This window comes from Puma concolor, chromosome C1 (genome assembly GCF_028749965.1).
Source record: "Puma concolor isolate L17-30 chromosome C1, mPumCon1.1.hap2, whole genome shotgun sequence".
Classification (NCBI taxonomy): Eukaryota; Metazoa; Chordata; class Mammalia; order Carnivora; family Felidae; genus Puma; species Puma concolor.
In genome coordinates, this window is record NC_141674.1 from 41,334,724 (window position 1) to 41,359,721 (window position 24,998).

Below are 24,998 nucleotides of genomic sequence, written 5' to 3' on the forward strand. Positions count from 1 at the left end.
ATCCAAAATACTACACATTTGTAACACATAGCATATGCCTTGTATATTCCTAGTGCTATTGAGTTGTGGCTTATAAATATTTTTTTATTAATCCATAGAAAGAAATAGATTTTACACCCTAACCCAGTAAATATATATGTATTTATTTGAATATGCATGTACATAAACACATATATATAGATACACTGATCCATATAAATAATTTACACACGTGCACACACACATACATACACATACAATTGTGAAAAAATTTCATGATAGTACTTATCCTTATGCCATGTAATGCACCCTGATGTTTCCTATTCTGTCTTATTTCATTTTTATTTGTATTCATTTTTTCAAATACAAAGTATGTCTTTATTTTTTCTAAACAAAAACAATCGGTATAAGTATATATATGAATGCACAGGCACACAAAGACAGGTGCTTCCATGTGCAGACAGAATTCTAAAAAGATACCATACTGCAAACATTGTTTTTCTCCAGGAGGTAGAATTATCAGACTTCTCACTTTCTATTTTTACAAATGTACATAGTGTAGTGCTCCATTATTAACAACAGTTAATTTGATCTTTTATACATTAAATACTTGCAATGTATATGAGGAGAACAAATGTGCATGTATAAAACAATTTTATGCTATTTGGATAAAACAATTTTATGTTTATGGGTAAGGCAGTGTTTCTCACTGAGTTGGGCACAATCACTGACTATACAGGCCAGGGAGATATTTTCCGTGGGGACCAGAGGCACAGCTCTCCCCTTGTCCATCTGCTTCAGAGCTGCCCAATATCTCCTCTATATTTTCCCATTTCTGACTTTTTTCTTGTTCCTGACTGAACCTCCTAAAGCTCACAAAATTATTTTAACACATCAGGCTGCAAGCATTTGAGGAGCGATAAGATGACATTTATTCGCTTCCAGTTATCAGTGGATGTCAAGTTGGGTCGGCTTCATGGAGTCTGAAATAATGAACACCTCAGTGATTAGCAGCACCAAAGACTCAAAAGCTTTGAATGCTTCAGGACACTCTTGCTTTATTTCATTTTTTAAAAGAATTTTATCATGACCATTAAATAAATTTCAATACCCACTACACCTTTACAGTCTAAAATTTAAAACCTTGGGGTACTTAACTAGCTCAGTTGGAAAAGCATGTGACTCTTGATCTCAGGGTTGTGAGTTCGAGCCCCATGTTGGGTGTAGAAGTGACTTAAATAAAAAACTTAAAAATAAATGAATGAATGAATAAATAAAAAAAATTTCAAACCTTAAATACCTATCATATAGATGAAGCAGTATGTGGAAATACTTGCCAATCAAAGAGTTCTATGTAGGACATTTATTCCTTATAATTACTTCTGAGACAATAAAATCTTGAACAAAACTAGGCTTTCCCATGTCTCGCTCTCTCACGCAACTCTCTTCTTCCTTAGTCTCTGCATAAACTTAGAGGATATAGAGAAAAAAAATCACACAACTAACACAAGCTCTATCAGAATGCCAGAAACACATGGATTAAAATAGTATATATCATGTAAGTAATATACATAGACTTAAAGCCAGAGGTTCTTTGCTTTTTCTTACCATAAATACAAGGTAAGAAGATGAAAATTCAGCAAATCAGAACATTTTTCTTCAATTATTCCTTTTACCAGAAAAGCTGTCTGGCTTTAGAGGGCAATTAAAACCTCAGGAAAATTTACAACTGGATTTTCATTTTTATAGACCCATGGGAAAATACTGCCCTTCGTGGGAAAGACACAAGTCACTCAGTCAAATGTAAGAAATTGCTATGTTTGTTCTTTCCTTTTTTATTTATTTTTTAATTACTTTTATTTTTTAAGTAAACTCTACACCCAACATGGGGCTTGAACTTATGACCCCAAGATCAAGAGTCCCATGCTCTACTGACTGCGCCAGACAGGTGCCCTGGTATGTTTGTTTTTAAGGTTTGGAGATCAGATGCAAGGATATAATTCCTTCCATAGATCCCAAATATCTTCTGGCACACTTGGTAGAATATTTTGCTGAGATTATTTTCCTTGCTCATAAATACTGTTTTTATTTTCTCGGTAATAATTTATAATATCCAGAGTCCTTTCTACTTTTCTCATTTATGTTCCTTCCTTTGAAAAAAATCTGCTTTCAAAAACCTCAAAGAAAATGAAAAGACAAGCAAGATATGGGGAGAAATTATTTGCCAATCAAATATCTGATAAAGAACCTATATCCAAAATATATTTTTTTAAATGCTTGTAATTTCATAATAGACAATCCAATTTTTTAAAATGGTCAAAAGACTTACACAGACATTTCATCCAAGAGGATTTACGAATGGCTAATAAGCACATGAAAAGATGCTTAACATCACTAGTCATTAGAAAAATGCAAATTAGAAACTATGGGACACCACTTCACACACACTGGAACAATTATAATCAGTTAGGTAGGCAATAAAGTGTTGTTAACATTGTGGAGAAACTGGAACCCTCATATATTGCTAGTGGGAATGTGAAATGGTACAGTGACTTTGGAAAACAGTTTGGCAATTTAAAGTTTAAAAAAATTTTTTTTAATGTTTATTTGTTTTTGAGAGAGACAGAGCCCAAGTGGGGAGGGACAGAGAGAGAAGGAGTCACAGAATCTGAAGCAGGCTCCAGGCTCTGAGCCATCAGCACAGAGCCCACTGTGGGGCTCGAACTTATGATCTGCGAGATCATGCCCTGAGCCAAAGTCGGACACTTAACCAACTGAGCCACCCAGGTGCTCCTAAAGTTAAAAAAAAAAAAAAAAAATTAAAAAAAAAATTTAAACAGAACTTCACAATATAACCAACTATTCCATATCCAAGAGAAAGGAAAACACATGTCCATATGAAGAATTGTATGCAAATGTTCATAGCAGCATTATTCATAATAGCCAAAAAGCAGAAAGAATCCAAATGCCCATTAATCAGTGAATAGATAAACAAAATACTTTATAAATACACAATGAAATAAATGTTGATACATGCTACAACACAGATGAGCCTCGAAAACATTATGCGTGTGAAGGAAACCACATGAAAAAGGCTGCATAGTGTTTGATTTCATCTACATGAAGTGCTCAAAAAGGCAAATCTATAGAAATAGAAAGCAGATTAGTAATTACTTAGGGGTAGAAGTGGGGACTCACACAGATGGGCACAAGGGATCTTTTAGGAGTGATAGAGATGTTCTAAAACTGGATTGTGATGTTTGAACAATTCTAAATTTACTGAAAATCACTGAATTGTATGTACCCTTAAAAGCTGTGAATTTTATGGTATGTAAATTATACCTCAAAAAACCAATTTAAAAAAAAACTCAAAGAAGAAAATTATTTTAAAGAATATTCATTCAGTTGGTAGCAGTCTCACTAGGATAGCATTCTTTTGGGTTACTTGTATATTGAGTACCTATACTGGGATAAGAACTACGCTAAATGATGAGAGAAAAAAATGTGTAAGTTTCTAGACCAAAAAGCTCAGTCTGCTTGGGGAGACAGACACAGAAACAAATATTTAGGGGAAAATGTTACGAATGCCGTAACAGAAGTAGAGTCCAATAAAGGCAGGGTTCAGAAAATGCTATAAAGAAATAAGAAGTAAGCTATGTCTTGCAAGATGAGTGAGTAGGTATTCACCTACAAGAGAGGGGAAGGAAATATATTAAGGGTAGGGCTTCATTATACATAATAATTAACTGAGAACACTGGACTACATGTTAGAAGATCTGGATTCTAGGCTGTGGCTCCTTTTTAAAGGCTATGTAACCATAGGTGAGTTGCTTAATGTTCCTTGGCTTTAGTTGGTTCAAATTCAAAATGAAAGGAATGAGCTACATGATCTCTCTGCTCCTAACTAACCATCTTACTACCATTCTACAACAGATTATTTTCCACATAGGGAAGCCCAGAAAAAAACAAAGCAAAAGGTCTATACTCTGGACTCACACAACATGGCACATTTATCTATACAAAGAACAATTTTCTAATAAAAAAAATAAAGGTCTCCAAATGAGCAAAACTGGTTTTAAGATCAGAATCCCAATTTTGTAAATTTTGTTATTTACAAAAATAAGCAACAGTTAGCAAGCATTTATGTACCAAACACTACGCTAAAATGTCTCACAGTTATTTAAACCTTTACATTGCATTTAATCCTTACAACAGACCTAAAAGGTAGAAGTACTGTTAATTTTCTAATTGTAAAGATAAGGAATCTGATACTAAGGTAATTCACACAGTTAAGTGGCAGAGACAGCACTTAAACCTAAACCATGTAACTACAAAACCCATACTCTTAACCAGGACTCCAATGATAATAATCAGATACACGATGTATAACAGTCTTAATTTATGACAGGCAACAAGAAACCTATTTGTACAAAATGAATGAAAAATGAAAAACTAGGCAGAGGGTAAAGGAACACAAGTATTATTCACTAAGAGGATATGGTGAGGCCCTGTTTGAGCATGTTTCTCGCTGTCACAAAGACTTACTGAACTGATTTCCTGTTGTGAATCTTGGAGGTGCTGCTGAAGAGGTCCGAGCTGAGCCTTCCCTGACTCCACACTCTCCTCCAATTCTGCCGTTTCTTGCTGTAAGCGACTCAGCTCCTCCCTAGCTTTGGCCAGCTCTTCCTCGTAAGTGGAGATCTGTGATTCTTGACTAGTCAATTCAGCTTTCAGGGATGAGATCTATCACATGGAAGTGAATGAGAAGAAAGAGAGATAAAAAAGAGATGTCATTAAAATGTTCCATAATGCAAATATGTTTATTTGTTTAGTTTACTATTGTGGTGTTTTTTGAAGTTTATATTTTTGGTAGAAAAGGGCAATTAGGGGATGAATAGAGGGAACTTGAAGGTATAGGTACCATACTTCCAGCTAAAATTTAGAAAAGTAGTACATTAAGGGCCTTCTTTCCCCTAAAGAGGGCCTGTAATTTCCGAATGAACAGTGCTCGAACTCCTTCATGTGCCCCAACTGTTGATTAGATTGCCACCTAACAACAACAGCAACAACAATAATAAGCAAAGCATGTTCCCATCTTACACCAGGAAAAGCAACCAAGGTATGGATACAGACAGCAGCAAATGGCCACTTTACCAGCTGGGCCTCCTCAGCGCATTTCTTTCTAACTTCCTTCAGTTGCTCCTCAAGCTGGGATTTCTGCTCATCCAGTCCATCAAGGAGTTCCTGTACTTGCTGTTTCTGGGCCTGTAATTTTTGCAGATTAGTATTCTCCCTTTGAACTTCATCTTGAAGATCCTGAAATACAAGAAATTAACATATTTATTATCTTTGGAGAGAGGGGAAGGTTAACAATTTTTAAAAGATTACCTTAAGGGAAAATAAAGTCTCATCTTATTCAGCATATTATGTTGGTGGATTGGAGGAATCCTAGCTTTAAATACGGTCTTTACTTGAGGATTTCTTCCCTAGACTCCAGGTTTTAAAATCCAATTTGCTTACTCAAATCTGTCCTTCGATGTCCGATGAACTTCTTGAACATGTCAAAAACAGAACTCCTGGCATTTCCACCCCCCAAATCTGCTTTATCTTCAATCTTCCCCCTCAGTTTCTCTGGCCAAAAAGAGCAGCATCTTCTTTGACTCTTCTCTTTCTCTCACATCTCATCTCCATCTGTCAGCAAATCTTACTGCTTCTTCCTTCAGAATATATTCAAACTGACCATTTTTTTCCCTCTACCTTGGTCCAGGTCACTATTATCTCCTCCTGGATTGCTGCCTTCTAACTGGTTTCCCTGCTTCCACCCAGGCTACCTACAGTTTATTTTCAGCACATCAGCCACTGTTAAAAACCTGTGTCAGATGAGTCACTCCTCTACTCAAAACTCTGCATTGACTCCCCATCTCCCTTTCTATAAAAAGTCCTCACGGTGCCCTATATCTCTCAACTTCGTTTCCTACTGCACTCTCCCTTGCTCAGCCACTCTAGGCCTCACTGCTGCTCCTCCAACATGTTCCTCTCAAGATCTTCCACTGATTACCCCTTCTTCCTAGAAAGTTCTCCCCCCAGGTATCCATATGGCTCAATCCCTCATCTCTTTCAAGTCTTTGCTCAACCATAACCTTCTCAGTGAGGCCTTCCTCATCAAGCATCGCCAGTACCATTACAACCACCTCCCTTCCCTAAGTCTCCTTCATATATAGCAATAATTTTATTCATTTTCTAGAACAGCTTTACTAAGATAAATATACTGAACAACTCACCCATTTAAAGTGTACAATTCAATGGTTTTTAGTACCTTTACAGAGCTGTGCAACCATCACAATTTCTTTGAGAACATTTTCATTGCCCCAAAAAGAAACCCCATACCCACTAGCAAGTCACTCTCTATTTCCTTCCCAATATCCCCAGCCCTAGGCAACCACCAATCTACTTTCCACCTCTAAAAGCTTTGTCTATTCTGGATATGGAGAACCATTCATGCACCCCTAAAAATAATATCTTTTTACTAACATACCGTTCAAAGACCCCAACAATCATTCATCAGAGTAAGAATCTAAGAACAACAAAAGAAAAACTTAGAAGGTTCTGAATTACACACGACTTATACAAAACAAGGATGTCTACAATAGCCCTTATAATGTGCTAGGTATTGGTCCAGGCTCCTTACATACATGAATTCATTTATAATCCATATGACTGACCTATGAAGTAGGTACTATTGTTAATCACATTTTACAAATGAGAAAACTGAGGCACAGATGGGCAAATACTTGTCCAAAGTTACAGTTAACAGGTGATGGATTCAAACTAGGTTCTGATTCTAGAGTCTGAGCTCTTAATCACTAAACTATACAAAGTGTCTACAGATTAAACTTTCACAAGGTACACCACTATTTCTTAAATACATGTAGATGCTTCGGTGATTAAATAAAACATTGAACAATGCTTTTAATAACTGATTTTTACTTATATTTTCTCAACCAACTGATTAATCTAAAAGTTCAACTACTATCATGCTGCTTTCTTTAAAAAGTTCCTTTAAAAGGGCCAACACAATAGATGATCATGAAACTCTTCTTGTGCGTAAATTCCAGGAGTCTATGTGATCATAGATTCGTAATGGTAAGCTCCACTAGTATTTTATCATTAATTTCCCAGAATGCCTAATATTTTTTCATGCCTAAATTTTTAACCTTGCCTATACTATTAACTGAACCATACTCAAAATGAAGATATTGTTTTAGATATGCACCTGGCATTGGCCCTCAATAAATACATGCTAGTTTTCATTGTCCTTTCCTTGACTCATGCTTTATTTTTCTGCCTTTGTTTCTTCCTATTACAAATGTCCAACTTTCTTAAGAAAACAATTCATTGTAAAGAAGAGTTCTTTAGTTACTCTGCTATAAAATACATAATGGCTCCCTCTTATCTGTGGGATAAAGTAAAACTGCCTGCAAGGTCCATTAGAACCTTTAATTCTGGGCCCCACGTTATCCTTTCTCTTCTACTACCCTCTTTTCCTTATATTCACCAGTGCCCCAGCCTCAATACACCATCTTCTTTCTCCAAGACACAATATACTTCAATGTCCCTGTGCCTTTTGCCTAAGCTATTTCTTCTTCCTTGAGTGCCCTTCCATACCATGGTTATCTGGTATGGAATACCAGAGCTATTACCATACCTCTATTATAGTTACCTCTAAATAATAAGCTGCTGAAGGACAAAACCAATGTTTCACCTTTCTTTGAGGTTCCACAATCTAGTATAATGCTAGCACATTCCAGATGATTAATTAAACAATGATTTATAACTATCACAAAGTTTCTAGTACCTGGGAGAAACTATTGGAAAATGTGCCTGAGGTTAAGAGAAAGAAAGGATTTTATGTTCTTTTAACATGCTGTGAAAAGCTTCACCCTGTATTTAAACTATAAGTAAATATTAATAGTAGCCTCAAACTGACCTAATAAATGGTTTTTGTTAGAATACCACCTAAGTTTCTGTACTGGTTCAATATTTTTATAGTCTATAGACCAAGATTGATCTGACATTTAAAATCTCCATTACTGTATATGGAAATAATCTTTACTGCTTTAGCATTTTACTGTAGCATATACCTTTCTTACATTTTTAAGCATTTATATTTGTGCTTTTTTACATAATATTATGTACTCTTTTTTTTTTTAAGAGAGAGAGAGTACGCAAGTTCGGGAGAGGGGCAGAGGGAGAGAATGGGAGAATCTCGAACAGGTTCCATGATCATCCTGGAGCCAAAATGGGGCTCAATCCCACAAACTGTCAGATCATGACCTGAGTCAAAAGTAAGAGTGGGATGCTCAACCACGTGAGCCACCCAGGTGCCCCTATATGCTTACTCTTCAGGAAGGCAGCTTCACTTTAACACAGTAACTTGAAAAACTACAGTGGATTGAAAATTTCTTATAAGTCAATTATAAAATATTTTTTAAATGCCACCTGCAGCTCTAAAGTAATTTTACTGGTTTGAGAATATAATCCATCATAAATACCTTACTTTGGTTATAAAGTTATTATTATATAGTTTATATATAATGATATGCTGGCCTAAAAAGCATTTTTTAAGAATCCTGTGGAAAAATCTTTTTTCCTTTTCCCCTTAATTAAAAATGTTCAGGGGTGGGAAAAGGAAAAAATATCTGTTACCTATTCCCATCCTCAAACACTCTAACTTCCCAACCTCTCTCAACCTCCTGCCTCCCCCCTCACCCCCCACCCACACCAAATCTTGGACTTCATCTCTAATAATACCTAGATGTTATAAATAGATATAATTTTGATGTCTCTACTTTTATTATGAATCTAATTAAAAACAAAATTTACCTTAAAAGGGTCATGTAATGTAAGAAAATGTCTAAGACCTAATGTTAATTTTTAAAAGCTAAATACAAAGGCATGTACAGTATAATCACAAATAAATATAAAACCATTTATGTATATTCATTAAAAATACAGCAAAATGTTAACAATGTCTCTCTCTTGCTGAAATTGTAGAGTTTTTTTCTTTTTATATTTTTCTATATTTTATAAATTATGGACCAATATTACTTTCATAATCCAAAAATGTCAAGTTTGCAGTTTAAGTATCATATACCTCTGGTGGTTTCACACCAGTATAAAAATATTCAGATGTAGGGGCGCCTGGGTGGCTCAGTCGGTTGAGCAAACGACTTCGGCTCAGGTCACAATCTCACGGTCCGTGAGTTTGAGCCCCGCGTCAGGCTCTGTGCTGACAGCTCGGAGCCTGGAGCCTGTTTCAGATTCTGTGTCTCCCTCTCTCTGACCCTCCCCCATTCATGCTCTGTCTCTCTCTGTCTCAAAAATAAATAAACGTTAAAAAAAATATTCAGATGTGACTGAATTTTTATGTAAAAGCTACCAATAGTAGGATTAATACTGGTTTCCTTTAATAAACTGAACTATTTTTCAAAACTAGTATTTTTAGTGAGCCACTTTGAATACACCCTTAGAAGACAAATTTATGCAAGAGGAAAGGGAATAAACAAGCCAATATAATATTTATTCATTCTTGACCTTTCTCTTCCACGGAGCAAACAAAGTCACTTAAATTTCCCAGCCTCACTTCTTAGCTGCAGTAAAAAGCCACTTAGTAACATAAAAGTATAGACCTCCAGGGGAAAGGTTACTGAGAAAATACCTCACATTAGTATCTAAGCTGGATAGATGTCCACATCAAAACTAATTATAATTAATGTTTCTCCATGTCTATTTCTAAGTATGATAAAAGATCTCTTAAAAAATTCCAACACTAGCTCATACACAAAAGCATCTACTTTTCAGTAAGCAGATTTAAAATGATTAATTTGCACAAAAGCAAAATGAACAGATGCAAATATACACACTACAAGAATAAGAATCAAATTTCACTGCAAAATTACTTGTAAGGCTACCACCACTGCAATACAATTTCCACATCAACATCAGTATCCAGATAACCTTGGCTATCTTATTTTGGTATAGATTTGCTTACCCTGAGACTAAGTGAAGGTAACAGATACACATCTCCCAAGGATCCTTACCCACCCCTCACCCCTCCAAATCCCCACCTCATCCTCGACCAGGGCAGTGGCAGGCTCTCCTAACAAACACTATCTTCCACTAAACTAGGATAACTGACTCTTAACTTTAGGGTAGCCCTTTGGGAAAATCCTCTGTGCACAACCTCAGCACTATCAAATGCCATCCCATGAAGTAAGTGACTAAAGACATTTGCAGAAGCCTTCCTAGTTATGCTCTACTTTCCGTGATCATGCTCTACTTGCCTATCTGTTCCATCAACAGAAGAAAGGAGAATAGCAGCAATTAGAGAATGGCAAGAATGGAGTGAACAAAACTACAGTAACACAGTGCCAAGGTTTGTTTTAGAAAAATACCAAAGCAGTCACATCAAAGGTTCCTCATCAGGGAAGGTATCTTGGCTTTATTTAAAAAGAACTTTCAAGGAAAATGTCCTGTTTTCTAGAAATCACACAAGGTACTGAAAATGATAAACTCATTCCCATCCTTCTATATCCGATGAAGTGCTACAAAGGTAGTGAAAAGAGAATTTAAACAAATAAATAAAAACTCTTTGCTATATTAAAAGACTAAAACAATTCATTTTAGCAACTCAAGTCAGTTGCACAACTGAAGAAGTAACTTCAGTATTAACCCAAGAAGTATTGGGGCACCTGGGTGGCTCAGTCGGTTAAGTGTCTGTCTTCAGCTCAGGTCATGATCTCAGGATTTGTGAGTTAGAGTCCCACATCAGGCTCCCTGCTGGCAGTGTGGAGCCTGTTTGGGATTCTTGCTCTCTCCTCTCTCTCTCCCCCTCCCTGCTGGTGCTTTCTCTCTCAAAATAAATAAAGAAAAACCTTAAAAATAAACAAACAAACAAACAAACAAACAAACCTACAAAGTGTTAACAACATGAATACTTTTGCATCTGTTTCATATAAAATAGAGCAAAATATAAACAAAGCACTAACTTATGAATAAAACACTTACTTAAAAACCCCAAAGCATATAAAGAGACATGTATTTATACTAGAATATCTATACCTGAAGAAGAATTATTAAAGAGAACAGGGGGAATTTTACATATTTTGGAAATCTTATAAAAATGCTATTGAATTGCTTTTAAAAATTCTTTTTTTTTTTTTATAATTTTTTTTTTTTTCAACGTTTTTATTTATTTTTGGGACAGAGAGAGACAGAGCATGAACGGGGGAGGGGCAGAGAGAGAGGGAGACACAGAATCGGAAACAGGCTCCAGGCTCTGAGCCATCAGCCCAGAGCCCGACGCGGGGCTCGAACTCACGGACCGCGAGATCGTGACCTGGCTGAAGTCGGACGCTTAACCGACTGCGCCACCCAGGCGCCCCTAAAAATTCTATAGACTAATCCAAAACTAGAAATAATCAGGTACATTCATTATGTTGGCCTAATTTTCAAAATGGAAGTTATAGGAGTATTCTTTTTTAAGTTTATTTATTTATTTTGAGAGAGAGAGGGAGAGAGAGGGAAAGAGACAGGGAGACAGAGGATCCCAAGCAGGCCCCATGCTGTCCTTACGGAGCCTTACACAGGGCTCGATCCCACAAATTGTGAGATCATGACCTGAGCCAAAATCAAGAGTTGGATTCCTAACCAACTGAGCCACCCAGGCACCCCAGGAATATTCTATTCTATTTTATTTTATTTTATTTTATTTTATTTTATTTTATTTTATTTTTTATTTTGAGAGAGAGACAAAGAGAGAGAGAAAGTGTGGACGCACACACACCCACACACACACACCCCACACACATATAAGCGGGGAGGGACAGAGAGAGAGAATCCCAACCAGGCTCCGCACTGTCAGTGCAGAGCCAATATGGGACTTGAACTCACAGGCTGTGAGATCATGACCTGAGCCGAAATCAAGAGTAGGACACTTAACCGACTGAGCCACCGAGAGAGAGAGAGAGAGAGAGAGAGAGCGCGTACGCAAGCAGGGGAGGGGCAGAAAGCAAGGGAGAGAGAGAAAATCCCAAACAGGCTCTGTGCTTATAGCACTGTGGGGCTCAAACTCATGAACCGTGCATGAGATCATGACCTGAGCCAAAATCAAGAGTTGGACGCTTAACCAACTGAGCCATTCAGGTGCCCCAGGAGTATTCTTAATATAAAAAAAAGTTATCAACTGTAGAGCAAGACGTTTAGGTCAAAGAACAGAAAGGCAGTCTATTAAAGTAGGTGGGTGTTAGAAACCTCATCAACAGTCTGCCTTTATTTCCCAATCATATGCTTCCCAGCATGTTCTAAGAGCATTATCGCTAGGAAAAGAATGCTGAGCTCATGTATCTAATTTTACTTCCACCCAAAATAAGTCCTTCCTCTTCATCTAAGAAAAAAAAAAAAACTAAGTGATTAAAATGAAGAAAAATGGACAATTACTATCAATTACTGAACCTTTATTGATAAAGTATAACTAAGTGGGAGCTTCTTTTGCATGAGAATAGCATAAACAAGTATGAACTCTATAGAAAAGTCTGACTGTTTGATACCTACCATGCTCCCAATCCTTTCTATGATTTCTGGGTGTGTCTTGTCCTATTTTTAAATTTTATGCATAAAACTGAAGTTTATTCGTTTCTTTTGTCAACAGCTTTCTTAAATTTATCTCTATCTAATAATACATTACCAACTATACTGAAAGATTTGTTCCAAGGTACAATTTCTTAGCTTAAGGAGTTTACAAGAGAGGCTGGAAGATACTGAATCATACACACTACACTAGCATAATAAGGTAACATACCGGACATACCATAAAAAGTGAATACACACTCCTCTGGGAGTTCCGACAAGGAAATACCGATGTAGACTAAGGGACAGAGAAGGAAAAGTTTTATTTAGACAAGTGGTGGGATTTGAGCTGGGCTTTAAGGCACAGGCAGAATTCACATAAGCAGGGAGATAGGGAACATTCTAGATCACCACAACAAAAGATGTAAGTGTGGAAATAAGAGAATATGTAAGGCACATAGTTTAGAAGCAGACAATAAAAAAACAAAAACAAAAAACAAAAAAACCAAGTAGTGCAGGAGGAGGATTTGTATCTCATCTTTTTTTTTCTACCTCCAATATACCCATGAGATACGACATCCTCTGATCATTAACCACGGCAGTGGGCAGCAAAGATTTTCACATCTGAGAGTCATGATACTAAAATTGGTTTAGGAAGAAAAGCAAGAAGATGGGCAGGAAGAGCACTTATGATCTGACTTCAAAATTTCAGATGTTAGGTAATAAGGGTGGCAATAATGAGAAAGCAAACACTGATAGAAATAGGAGAGTCTAAAATTGAAGCCAATTTTTTTTTTCAACAAAATGAGACTCATTTCAGACACACTGACTTCAAAATGATAAACACCAAAATGTCTAACTGGAGATGTGAAGCTGGAGAGCAGAGAGCTTGATAAATATTTGGGAGTCACCAGCATATGGATGATAGGCGGCATGGAAAAGGAAGGAAACAAGGGGAGAGCATATGTATCAGTCAATCTCTGCAAAGGCAACAGAAAGCAAAAGGTCAGTGAGGCAGGAGAATATCTCGGAGAGCACAATTCAAGAAAGCAGGAACCAATGCAGGAAAGGCCAATAGATTGGGTCATATGATTATTCTCAGTTCTGGGAAGAAAAATTAAAGCACACTGGTACAGGTAAACAGCATACTAAACAGGATTACTGAAAGGCTAGAAAGAGGGGAAAAATGGCCACACAAAGAGAAGGAAGGAAGGAAGGAAGGAAGGAAGGAAGGAAGGAAGGAAGGAAGGAAAGAAAGAAAGGAAAGGAAAGGAAAGGAAAGGAAAGGAAAGGAAAGGAAAGGAAAGGAAAGGAAAGGAAAGGAAAGGAAAGGAATGAAACCAGGTTGGTAGCTCAAGTGGCAGCAATAGCGGAAAAAAACAAAAAAACAAAAACAAGGTATTTTCAAATTGGTGAGTCCTGTGTGCAGATAGCCCTAAATAAAGATAGGAGTCAGAGGAGGAAGAGCATGACAATAAAGGAGGGATAGATAATAAGGAGATGACAGTAGGGTATAGAATACTACTACTAATCAGAACATTTACTGAAATTTTACCTGGTACCAATCACTCTGTGAGGCCCCGTAACTGCATCATTTCATTTTATTCCTACAGCAACTTTAAGTGTTTGGTATTTTTATTATCCCATGTTACAGAATAGAAAACTAATATGTAGTGATTAAATTACTTACTTACAAACCTACGAAGAGCCAGAATCAAAAACTGAATTCAAGTTTGTCTGATACCAGGTTATTCCTACAAACTTCTATGCAACACTGAAGAAAGCACACATGACAGGGCATTCCTAATTTGTTTACTCAGAAGAAAAATTTTAATAAAATTGTATGTAGGCAGTTTAAGGTAGGAAAGAATGTGGGTCTGCTTTCTCCCCTTAACAAACAAACAAAAGCCCAAACCATATACATTTAAGATAGAATGGACTTTTATAACTTTTTCCCATTGGGTTACTTTGGGTCTAATTTCTCCCTAGAACTTGATAAACTAGAAAGACTGCTGGTTTATCATATGTGTTAACAGTGATCATTTCAGGAAATAAAATCTGAAGTTAATTGCTGCTTTGGTTTTCAAGAAAAAAATCTTGAGCTGAAAGTTTTCAAGATGGTAGTTCATAGGACTATAGACAGGAAACAAAAATTTATAAATTAATTACATAGCAGATTTTATAATTTACCTGTATTAGGAAGACTACAGAGCTGCAAAACAAAAAAGAACTAGTCTTTTGGCACTTTGGTCACATGTAAATTTGGTTTCTGTGCTTGAGATATGAGCTCATATAATTACTATCTATGACTTTATAAATATGGAGAAAAGCAATCAAGTTTGGATTGGGCAGACATTCACTGATAGGTCAAAATTCCCTTACTTTCCTCCTGATATCTTCATTTTGACATTTCTCATTAGTGCCTACATTAGAAAGTGGGATCAGAAAGCAGGGAAGTTCAGGGGCACCTGGGGGGCTCAGTTGGTTAAGTGTCCGACTAAGGCTCAGGTCACGATCTCACAGTCCACGAGGCTCTGTGCTGACAGCTCAGAGCCTGGAGCCTGCTTCAGATTCTGTGTCTCCCTCTCTCTCTGCCCCTCCCCCACTCACGCTCTGTTTCTCTCTCTCTAAAATAAATAAACATTAAAAATTTTTTAAAAAAAGAAAGCAGTGAAGTTCTTTAATTTTGCTATTAATTAATAACTCTAGCTAATTGCCTTTTGCCAGAGAAATTAGAAAATAAAGCACTAGGACTTGGGATTACTTACAGATTTTAATTATCCATCTTATTCCTTAGTCTGTGCTTCATTAATGTATAAATCAGAGTTAACCAACAGACAATGAAATCTACTTATTATCGGTTCTTGTAAGCTGTCTTGTGCTTCAGAAAATTGAAAATAATCACTAAAATGAAAAGTTTTAATTACATGTAGATGTCATTTATCCATGTCATTCTTAATTTAGTGTTTCATTACCATGTATGTACCATACATACAGATACCTGTTTAGGGGTGGAATGAATAATAAATCTAACATAAAGCTTTAATCCAATGTTCTTTTTTCAATGAAATTATGTTCAAACATTACAACTTCATCTGACTAAGCATGCTCCAAGATGCCTTTTATTTACAGCACCTGATCAGAAAAATTAAATAATTTAGACTCCTGCCAATAAGACATTTTGGATTTAGCAAAGCTTACGATTTAACATATACCTTACCATAATTTCTAAGTGAAAAAGAACAAAGAAATCATGAAGAAATTTTGACTGATAACAAAACCTCTCAAGTGGTAAGAAATCAAATATTCAAGGATAGACCACTTAGCCTAAAAGGAACAATATAAATTCTAGTGTTGTTCCAAACCAGCCTTTTAAAAACTCACCTCTTCAAAAGACGCAGTAGGGAAAAACCAACAAGTAGATGTACACTAATAACAAGATATTGCCTACTGCAAAAACCTTTGTACTTTGAAATACCATCTGGCTAAATTTAGAAGCTGTCCAGTATTATATCAGTAACTATATCTATCTCTTCAGATTGAGGAAACATAGATTATTTTATCTTCTATTCTTAAGTTATTTTCAGCAAGAACTGCTTAAAGTCTGTGACTCTTTTGCATTTCCTAAGAAGCTCAAAAACTGCACAAAAATAACATAATTGAAGTAACCACCCCTCATTTCAGTACCACAAAGGGAAATATATTAGTAATGATCTCTTGACTTTTCCATCACCTTTAGGAAAATTTCCATATATATAGTAAACGTAGTAATCTAATAAATAACAAACTTGTAACAAGAAGTCTCTTTGGCTTCTTCCTCAATATCTCAGTAAATCATTCTTCCCACCCAGGCATAGTCCATCTGATAGACAATCTCTGGTGTATGTCCTACATCAAAACAAAACAATGGATCTACTAATTTAGAGCTTTCATCCATTGTAAACTATCAGCACAAGCAGGGAAATCCAACATATAAGTAACATGTTTTAAAAGGCCCATCCATGAGCTCTCTTACTGGCAAGTGATAACAGTGCTTCTATGTCCAACCTCCTGTATGTCCTGGTATAGCATTCAAGAAACAGTGGTCACATGCATTGTTTACTGCTCTAAATGCAACACTGCCAAATTTTCTATATTTTTAATGTTTGAAATACCCCTTTTTGTACCATTTCTTAATCAAAAATTGAGGTTTTATTTTCTTTTCTATTTGTAAAATGAAGCTACTTAACACAGCACTTAGTGAAAATGAATTAAATCTCTTTATGCTAAAGTTTAAGATACCCTGGCTAATTAACTTACAAAATGCTATTTTAAATTGTTTCAGTTCCCATCCTACCAGTATTATGAGAAACAGCCCTTTAAAAATACTAGGTCTCCTAGCTAACAAAATTTCACATTCATAAAAACCAATTTGCGTTTTGATGATGATGGTGGTGATAATGACAATCTCACTCATTTAATTTTATTGGTGTAATAATATTTACATCGTAAGTCATTCAAACTTACCTTTAATAATATAATATGTAGGCAAATATTATCTTAAAAATACTTTCAATACTAGAAATTTATGCTGAAAAATACTGCTTTCTCATCGCAGTGTAATCTTTATAGGCCAGAATTCAGAGAAAAAGAATCATTTTGCAAAAGGCAAATATTTATATTACATAAATAACAGGTTTTCCCTAGACCTACTCATCAATACCACAACCATCACATAGTAAATGACCCTATACATTTAAAATGAATCCTAAATCAGAAATAGAATACTCAATTTTATAGATCATTTACCTGAACCTCGCTTGTCCTCTGTTTAATAGTATCTTCTTTCTCCTTAAGGTCCTGCTCCACATTATTCTTTTCCCTAGAAGACCAGCAAACAATGCAAGAATATTTGAGAACATCAGCTACAGCCGGTATGGTTATCCATCCTCCTAATCCTGAATCGCTTTTTAAATACATAGTGAAACATTCAATTTTTAAGCGAAGGGCAGATTTTCCACCCTCTTTTAATTATTTATGGAATAGAAATCAATATGAGCTCTGTTTGTAAAAAAAAAAAAAATGCTTTCTCACTAAAATGTGGTGAAAAGAGAATAGATTAAAAAAGGAAGAGGAGAAAAATAATCAATGAAACACTCAGGTTTCACTGATCTCACTGTTGCTATGGAAATAATGTCCAATGAAAACCACTGGTGAAAAAAAGGAGGGGTTGCATCAGCTCTGTAAGCTTAACCCTTAAGTACCACCGTCAAATCAAATGAAAATGGCTAATAGAAATAGCCAACAATATTAAGGAAAAGGACATTTATTGAAGTGTTAATTTCCCCTTAAATCACTGGTGTGTACCAATTTTAGAATGAAACAACATAGAGAAAATGGAAAAGACTGTCAATACACAGGCCATTTGCTCTATGAAATACCGCTCTGCTTAAAAAAGCTATTTTAGGACCACTAATCAATTCCAACTGATCAAATACATAAAACAACGTATACGAAGTAAAAAAAAAGAGTCATATGAGCATTTATCTCTTTCTATATTCTTCAGATCAAACATACCAGGATCCACTTCTACTTTGAAATACCATTATCTAAATTCTCATATGCTTCCATCAGAGCTAGATTTCTAATGAATCAGTCTTAAACAACCTTAGATTCAGAATTACTATAAAGCTATTTCTTTTGATGTAATAAGTTTAACTGCCTGTTGGTACTGAAATCACACACACACAAGGACTTGCTCCCTTCATTTTTTCTTTTCTTTTCTACAAAGTGAGAGAGAAATCCATAGAATTCTGAAGCAATACATTTTTGGGGTGGGTGCAAAGGTAAAAGAAGGCCACATGAAGAAGGGAGGAGGCATTCACTAAGTCCTCCAGACTAGTACTACAGAGTTTCTCCTTAGAGCTTCAGGACTGTATTTCAGTTTCATCCCAGACATCACCCAAATGTAAGCTCAGGCTCCATTAAGCTGTAGCATAAAGAAGAGTGGGAAAATTATACCAGAGGGGATACCTAAGGGTCAATATTAGTGCTACATTTATATTTCTGACCTATTTGAGGTGATATTTTAAACGCAGAAAAAATCAACTCTTTTGGAAATACAGGCACAATGTTCCTAAGATTTGTGAGGGAGAAAAAAAAGCACAAGAATAAAAGCTGTTTGTATACTGTTACTTTTAAACACTTGAGATGGCTCACTAACCGCTTGTCAGATGGTTCACAATGTGGGTCACGATGTTGTGGAGATTTTAAACAGTCCCTTACCATGCAAATCATTGTGGCAGCCTGTTCCTCCCATACCTCAATCTACTTATTATGCAAAGGTCATCCCCCACTTCTAACCCTTATAAATTTAGGTAACATTAAAAAATAGAAATCACAGGAAGAAAAAATCTATGTATACCACACATATTCTGCAAGCTCAATCTTGGAAATTTTTTCTTTCCTCCTTATGTGAACAGAAGAGTGTTTTCATTCCTGCTGCAGCATGTCAGAGGTAAGTCACATGAAAAACTAGCCCCCTCCCCCAATCCCAAATTCTCAGAGGCATTCCACACAAGGTCAGTATCAATTCTGCCCCTGTTTCTGACAGTAGCTAGTAACAAAAATAGAAAACATCACACAGTATCATAAACCAGCAATATAGCCACGAACATGTGTGTCTGTATTCAATCCATTCTGCTTCTCTGTTAACTCCTATTACTGACAGTGTCTGCTCAGAGATCAAGTGTGCAGGCAGGAAAACAGGGCTGCAAGAAAGCAGTGAGCTGACAAAATGTAGCCAAGACAGAAGAAAAAGAGCAAAAAACAAAAAAAAGAAGCTCACTTGGTGCAAAATGGAAAACAGATTAGAAAGGACTGTCAGCTCTAACCAGCAAATATAGTCTATGTTTGGGTAAAATGGAAGAAGTTTAGAAGGTACAAATTTTTCTTCATAATTTTGGGTGTGGGAATGAGGATAGCAGTGGTGATATCTCCAAACATATCATGAAGAGCATTTCAAACTATATAATAAATATGGAATCTTAAGGCATTAATTCTCATAGTACTGAGATCAGTAAAATTTTTTAATCCACTTTTATCTAGTAAAATTCTGGCCTCATGGTAACTTCTTTATTATCAAAATCAAGTAGTATAACATACATTACTAAACAGAAAATTAAAAAAAAATAAAATCAGTTATACTACCTTCTATAAAACCATCACAATTGAAAATCTATCCTATAAATTAGACTAAAGATCAAATAATTTTCTCATTAACTTAGATTATAATTTCAGGGATGCCAAATTGCTATTCTGTGGTATTCCACAGACTCAACTTCTATAGCTATCCTTCCCATTTCAGGCAAGTAAAAATACCTAAATATATTCAGGTGCACAAAGGTGCTTAGGTACTTGGTCATATATTTTACATTCCCCTTTCTTTCAAATAACATCACCTGTTTTTCTACAGGTGATGAATGCACAACTATACAAAGCATTCTGTTTAACAGTAGTAATTCAATAACCTAATTCTTTTCAAGATTCAGTGCCACAATAAAAAAATATTTATATGCAGTTTCCTAAGGAGTCCACCAATATATGGGGATAAGACAGATGTAAGATATATTTCAAAAATAGGTGTGTGAGCATTTTTCCCAAAGCACTACTCATCTTGGATGACAGGAAAAGCTATAGCCTTCAGCTTAGTAACTTCCAGAAGGGAAAAGAAGTGATTCTACATACCTTCTATCTTAGACCATCTCTTTGACCCAATTCACTCCCAAGATCCTGGCACATCCTAAAGAATCCACAAATACCAAAGCCATTATCTCCCTGGTTTCTAAAAGCTGCCGGTTCTGATTTGATGGAAACTAGTATGTGAACCAGCAAGAAAAACAAAGCCCAAGATAAGCTTTCAGAAGGCTGGGTAACTGTATAAACCTACATAAAGTAGTCAAAACCTATTCCCAAGAACAAGTAAGTTCGGGGAACCTGAGTCCATGCAATTCACTTTCATTTTCCCAGGCTCTGTTTAATGGCAAGAAGTGAGTGAGCCATCTGTCTTAATTTTGATATAATACCAATACTGTCAGAGAAACAGGATTAAGTCACCTTCAAAGCCCTTCCCAGAAACGTTTTAAGTCTTTTTTCTGAACATAAATACCCATTCTCTTCCAACCAGAGAGCAATAAAGAACAGAAACTAGTTGGAAGCCAAAAATCAGTTAGTTAGAACTCATGAAGGTAACTTTTTCAATCCTGAAACTTACTTATAAAAATCTTTTTGTGGGGCGCCTGGGTGGCTCAGTTGGTTGAGCGTCTGACTCTTGATTTCAGCTCAGATCATGATCCCAGGGTCGTGGGACTGAACTGTGTGTCAGGCTTGGTGTTGAATGTGGAACCTGCTCAGTATTCTTTCCAACTCTCTCTCTGCCCCTCTCCCTGACTTGCACAATAGAATAATGAAATGAAATGAAATGAAATAAAATAAAATAAGAAAATAAAATATTTTGGGGCACATTTTGGGCTCTTATTATTAAGTAGCTTAACTGCCAATAAATCTCAAGAAAACACAGAAAAGCAAGCTATTCTCATTACTCTTGTTACTATTCTCATTACTACACTATTATTCAGTAAGGCATTTAAGGTCTTATGGTGGACAAGAAAATAGGACTAAAAACCAGAGACTAAGATTTTTTTTTTTTTTAATTTTTTTTTTAACGTTTTTATTTATTTTTGAGACAGAGAGAGACAGAGCATGAACGGGGGAGGGACAGAGAGAGAGGGAGACACAGAATCGGAAGCAGGCTCCAGGCTCTGAGCCATCAGCCCAGAGTCCGACGCGGGGCTCGAACTCATGGACCGTGAGATCGTGACCTGAGCCGAAGTAGGACGCTTAACCGACTGAGCCACCCAGGCGCCTCCAGAGACTAAGATTCTAACCTGGCTCTGCAATGAAACTGCTTTTGTTTTTTGTTTTTGTTTTTCTTTTTTTTTTTTTTTTTGACTCTGATTATCACACAACCTTTCAGAGCCTCAGCCTTAATTTTCATTATGCAGATGCTAATATCTATACTATCTTAAGATTTGCAAGGTAAATTGTACAAGATATCATGTAATTAGGAAAAAAGTAGGCTTTGAGCCTATGCTGTGCTCACTTTTTACTGGTAACATTAACATTACTTAGAATTTTAAATAACATTGGCGGAGTAATTTTTAAATTTCTTAAAAGGAATTATGGGTTGCAAAAGATTTTAGAAAACACTGATCTAATGTATAGAATATGTAATGTAATCACAGAAATTTCTGCCCCCTAAATCTTGCCTAATATTCAAATAACTATCTCTACTTTTAGAAACTCATTATATGGTTTTCAAAGCAAAAGATTTGGCATTAAATAGTCCAGAATTCAAATACTGGCTCTATCACACGGCAGCGTACTTAAATCACTGTAGAACAACTATTTGTTCTGGCTGGCCTTCCCTTCTCCTAGGACCCAGCAATCTTTCTTTTAGGAGATTGTTCCTCTCTTTCTCCCTCAACTATCACCTTTCTGCCCATACAGTTCAAGTAGACAAGGCCACCTCTTTACAGATTCAAACTCTCTGAGCAATGATTGGCCAGGGATTGGCTCCTGACCAAAGCTTAACCAGTCACAGTACACCAGCTCACCATCACAGGGATTATTCAAGAACAGGCCCATGACCAAAGACAAGGCAGTCAGGATCTTTATTTAGGATGCCTTCATTTGGAACTAATAGAAAACTATGGTAGGGGTGCCAGGGTGGCTCAGTTGGTTAAGTGCTGGACTCCTGATTTCAGCTCAGGTCATGCTCATGGTTTGGGAGTTTGAGCCCTGAGCATTGCGCTCTGTACTGACAGCATGGAGCCTGCTTGGGATTCTCTCTCTTTCCCTCTATCTCTGCCCCCCACATATGCTCTTTTTCAAAATAAACCTTAAAAATAAATAAAATAAAAATTCATTAGAAAATTATTATTGCCACTACTGTATCTACAAGTACTACCTTTACAACAACAATAACTACTGCTATACTACTACTACTACATTACTAATTATGAAAACTACCATTTATTAAGCCTTTACTACATGATAGATGTTATGTGATAAGCACTTTACATGGATTATCTCATTCATTCTTAGGAAAAAGTATTCCTGTGAAATGATGAAGGTGGGCAAATGTGAGTCCAGGAGCTGGGGACATTTGTTGTCCCTGCCTAATGAGTAATAAAATTTTTACATAAAAAAGCTAAGGTGAAAGGCAGGTAGAGATTTCCCGGTAGGGTTCAGGCTCTGGGTCCCTTCACCCCTTGTGATGGTTAATTTTATGCATTAACTTGGCTAGGCCATGGTACCCAGGTATTTGGTTAAATACCAGTCTGGCAGTTACTATAGAGATTTTTTTTTAGGTGAAATTAATATTTAAGAAAGTAGACTTTGAGTAAATTACTCACCACAGTATGGGTGGGCCTCACCCAATCAGTTTAAGTCCTTAAAAGAAAAAAAACTGAGGTTCCCCAAAGGAAGAGAGAATTCTATCTCCAAACTGTTTTTGGGCTTGGGCTGCAACATTAACTCTTCCCAGAGTCTCTAACCTACCGGATTGTCCTGTCAGATTTGCCAGCTCCCACAACTGTGTAAGTCAATTCCTCAAAATAAATTGAATATAATATCGACCTTATATAACACATGTAGGAGTTGTTGCAAGGAGTGAAAAAGAATATACATAACAAAACTCCCTATGCAACTTTAAGACCTATCTACTGATTCAACAAACACCGAATCCTACTTACTACATACTGTCACCGTGCTAAACTTTAATGACACAAAAAACAATGAGATAGGTACTTACCATTAGCAGTATATGTGAGGGATTTGGCAGAAAAATATAAAAAGAAAGTCACAATGCAGTGTACTCGATGCTAGAACACGCAAGCACAAGGTGCTGTGGGAACACAGAAGGTAGGCACATGACTGTCCTTGGAGAGGGTCAGAAATGGCTTGCTTAATCAATCAGTGAAGGCAGATCATTAACTGCAAAATAAGCTGTGCAGATACTAAGTGCTATGTATATCAACAGAAATTACTCCAGCCTGGGAATGCTTTGTGAAGGAGGTGAGACTTCAGCTAAGCTTTGAAGGAAACAATGAGTATTAGATAGAAAAATGGTATTTCAAAAGGAAAGAGAGCTTATGCGAGAAAACACATGGGATATCAGCAAAATGGCAGACTAAGAGCAAAGAAGACTAAGAAGAAATCTTCCTAAATTTGATAAAATACACCAATCTACAATCCAAGAAGTTCAACAAACTCCAAGCAGGAAAACCCAGAAACCGACACTGAGATACATTATAATAAAACTGCTTAAAGACAGAATCTTGAAAGCAGTAAGAAAGACCTGTCACATACAAAGGATCCTCAATAAGATTATCAGTAGATTTCTCAGCAGAAACCTTGAAGGCCAAAAGGCCATGGAACAACATACACAAATGCTAAAAGAAAAACAAAGAAACAAACTGTTAACTAAAAACACTATCTGGTAAAACTGGCCTTCCAAAATGAAAGCAAAGTTAAGATATTTCCAGATAAACAATGGCTGAGGACTTCCTCACCATTGGTACAAGGAATGCTAAAGTGAGTCCTTCAGGTTGAAAGGAAAGGATGCTACTAAAGTTAAGTGGAAGCCATATGAAAATACAAAAATCTCCAGTGAAGGTAAATACATGGACCAGAACAAAACCCATCATCACTGTAATTGTGGTTTGCAACTCCCCTTTATATTTTCTACAGAATTTAAAAGACAAATGTGTAAAAAATAAGAAATCTGAGAGCATATACATAATGTATAAAGATGTGATTTATGACATCAATAACATAAAATGGAGAGAATAGAGCTTATAGGAATAGAATTTTATATGTCATTAAAGTTAAGTTGCCATCAAGTCCAATTAAATCATTCAGTTTGGGATGATGAAAAAGTTCTGCAGATGAATAGTGGTGATAGTTGTACAAGAACATGAATGCACCTAATGCCACCATATTACATGCTTAAAAATGGCTAAAATGGGTGTGAGACCTGCAATGATTGGTCTTTGCACTGACAGCGCTGAGCCTGCTTGGGATTCTCTCTTTCCCCTCTCACTCCAGACCTCCTTCTCTCCTGCTCATGCTCTCGCTCTCTCTCTCTCTCTCAAAATAAACTTAAAAAAAAAATGGCTAAAATAGTAAACTCTGTGCCATGTATATTTTATCACAATAAAAAATAAAGAAAAAAAAAAGAAAGTGCAGAGGTGAGAAAATTCTAGATAGTAGACTAACTTATCTAGGATGAAGGGTTCAGGGTGGTAAATAAATAAACCTGGAATGGAAGATCAAGGTAAGACTATAAAAGA

At 36.2% G+C, this 24,998-nt stretch overlaps 1 protein-coding gene across 3 annotated transcripts in view; it reads right to left on the minus strand.

Annotated features, from left to right (window-relative positions):
• The window catches only part of EPS15 (epidermal growth factor receptor pathway substrate 15), a 145,570-nt gene that overhangs the window by 41,241 nt on the left and 79,331 nt on the right, over positions 1–24,998 (minus strand). For all 3 annotated transcript variants that reach the window (XM_025934971.2, XM_025934969.2, XM_086716938.1), the window contains exons 13-15: positions 17,395–17,467; positions 5,134–5,295; positions 4,525–4,722 (exon numbers count right to left, since the gene is read on the minus strand). In XM_025934971.2, the coding sequence (XP_025790756.2) occupies positions 4,525–4,722; positions 5,134–5,295; positions 17,395–17,467 (433 nt within the window). The remainder of the gene's footprint in view (positions 1–4,524; positions 4,723–5,133; positions 5,296–17,394; positions 17,468–24,998) is intronic.